General features: G+C 51.7%; 1 protein-coding gene across 2 annotated transcripts in view; it reads left to right on the top strand.

The window, feature by feature from the left end:
* Nucleotides 1–381: 381 nt before the first annotated feature.
* Nucleotides 382–1,047, top strand: part of LOC119269196 (inositol hexakisphosphate and diphosphoinositol-pentakisphosphate kinase VIP1-like) — a 29,501-nt gene continuing 28,835 nt past the window's right edge. For both annotated transcript variants that reach the window (XM_037550983.1, XM_037550982.1), the window contains exons 1-2: nucleotides 382–636; nucleotides 778–837. In XM_037550983.1, the coding sequence (XP_037406880.1) occupies nucleotides 565–636; nucleotides 778–837 (132 nt within the window). In that variant the 5' untranslated portion in view covers nucleotides 382–564. The remainder of the gene's footprint in view (nucleotides 637–777; nucleotides 838–1,047) is intronic.

Below are 1,047 nucleotides of genomic sequence, written 5' to 3'. Positions count from 1 at the left end.
AGAGGGGAGGCCAATGTGTCACAGACCAGCGGGCCCGGGGACAGAAGTAGGCGAGCGCGCGTGTCCGTCGCGTGTCCGCGCCGACGCAAATCAGGCTAAAAAAGACTTGAGAATGGGTCGCCCGCGAACGAGAAATGGACGCGCATCCGTTTGGGTCGGCGCATTGGGCCGCCTTTTCTGTCCGCGCCGACCCAAGCAAATGACCGCGGACAAAATGAATCGTCCCATTAAAGTTGCTCTAATAGATTAAAATCCATAAATAAACACGGCGTTCGGGGGAAAAGAAAGCCGCTCGAGTCAGCTCAAAAGAAAAAGAAAAAGCGTCTCAGTCAGCTCAAAAGACGAAGAAGGAGAAGAAAAGAAACCTCCCAGTCTCATTTACACAGTACTCACTGCTGACATCCCCTCTTCTTCTTGGGCTGCGTTCACTTCTCCTCCTTCCTCCCCTCTGTAAAGCATAAAGCCTCCCAGATTCCGGTCCTGGGGAGCAAGAATGCCCAAGAAACAAACATCCCCTTTCCTGCTGTAACCTTTGGACCAACGGACGGGAGGGGACCGGAGGGGATGGAGCGGCGGAACCATGGTGCCCACGGCGGAGGCAAGATCAGGATTGGTGTCTGCGTCATGGAGAAGAAGGTGCGCGTTTTGGGACAAGAAAATTTCGAGTTCTCGTGGTCTGTGTTTCTTGGGTTGGCCGCAATGCGGGAGTGAGAAGAAAAATATCAAGATTATCTGAGTCCTTCTCCCGCTTGTTTCTTCGTGTTTTTTTTTTTGCAGGTGTCATGTTCTCCCATGGAGCAGATTCTTGAGAGGCTGCACGCGTTCGGCGAATTCGAGGTATGGCTCGGGATTCGGCCGCCCTTCCGTGCGGATTATCGCCTATGTTTTCTTTCGGTAACTAATTTGGTGCTTGTAGAAATGATTTAATTGGTTACAATGATTGAGGAGATAAACAGAGTTGTGGGGAATGCTTGGCTCCCTTGGTTGGGGGATTGGGGGTAGTACAGTCCCGCCACTTGGGTTCAATTCCTTGTGTCCGTGAATGAA

This window comes from Triticum dicoccoides, chromosome 3A (assembly GCF_002162155.2).
Source record: "Triticum dicoccoides isolate Atlit2015 ecotype Zavitan chromosome 3A, WEW_v2.0, whole genome shotgun sequence".
Classification (NCBI taxonomy): Eukaryota; Viridiplantae; Streptophyta; class Magnoliopsida; order Poales; family Poaceae; genus Triticum; species Triticum dicoccoides.
Note: the sequence above shows the minus strand (reverse complement) of the source record. Positions and strands in the feature narration are given on the sequence as shown.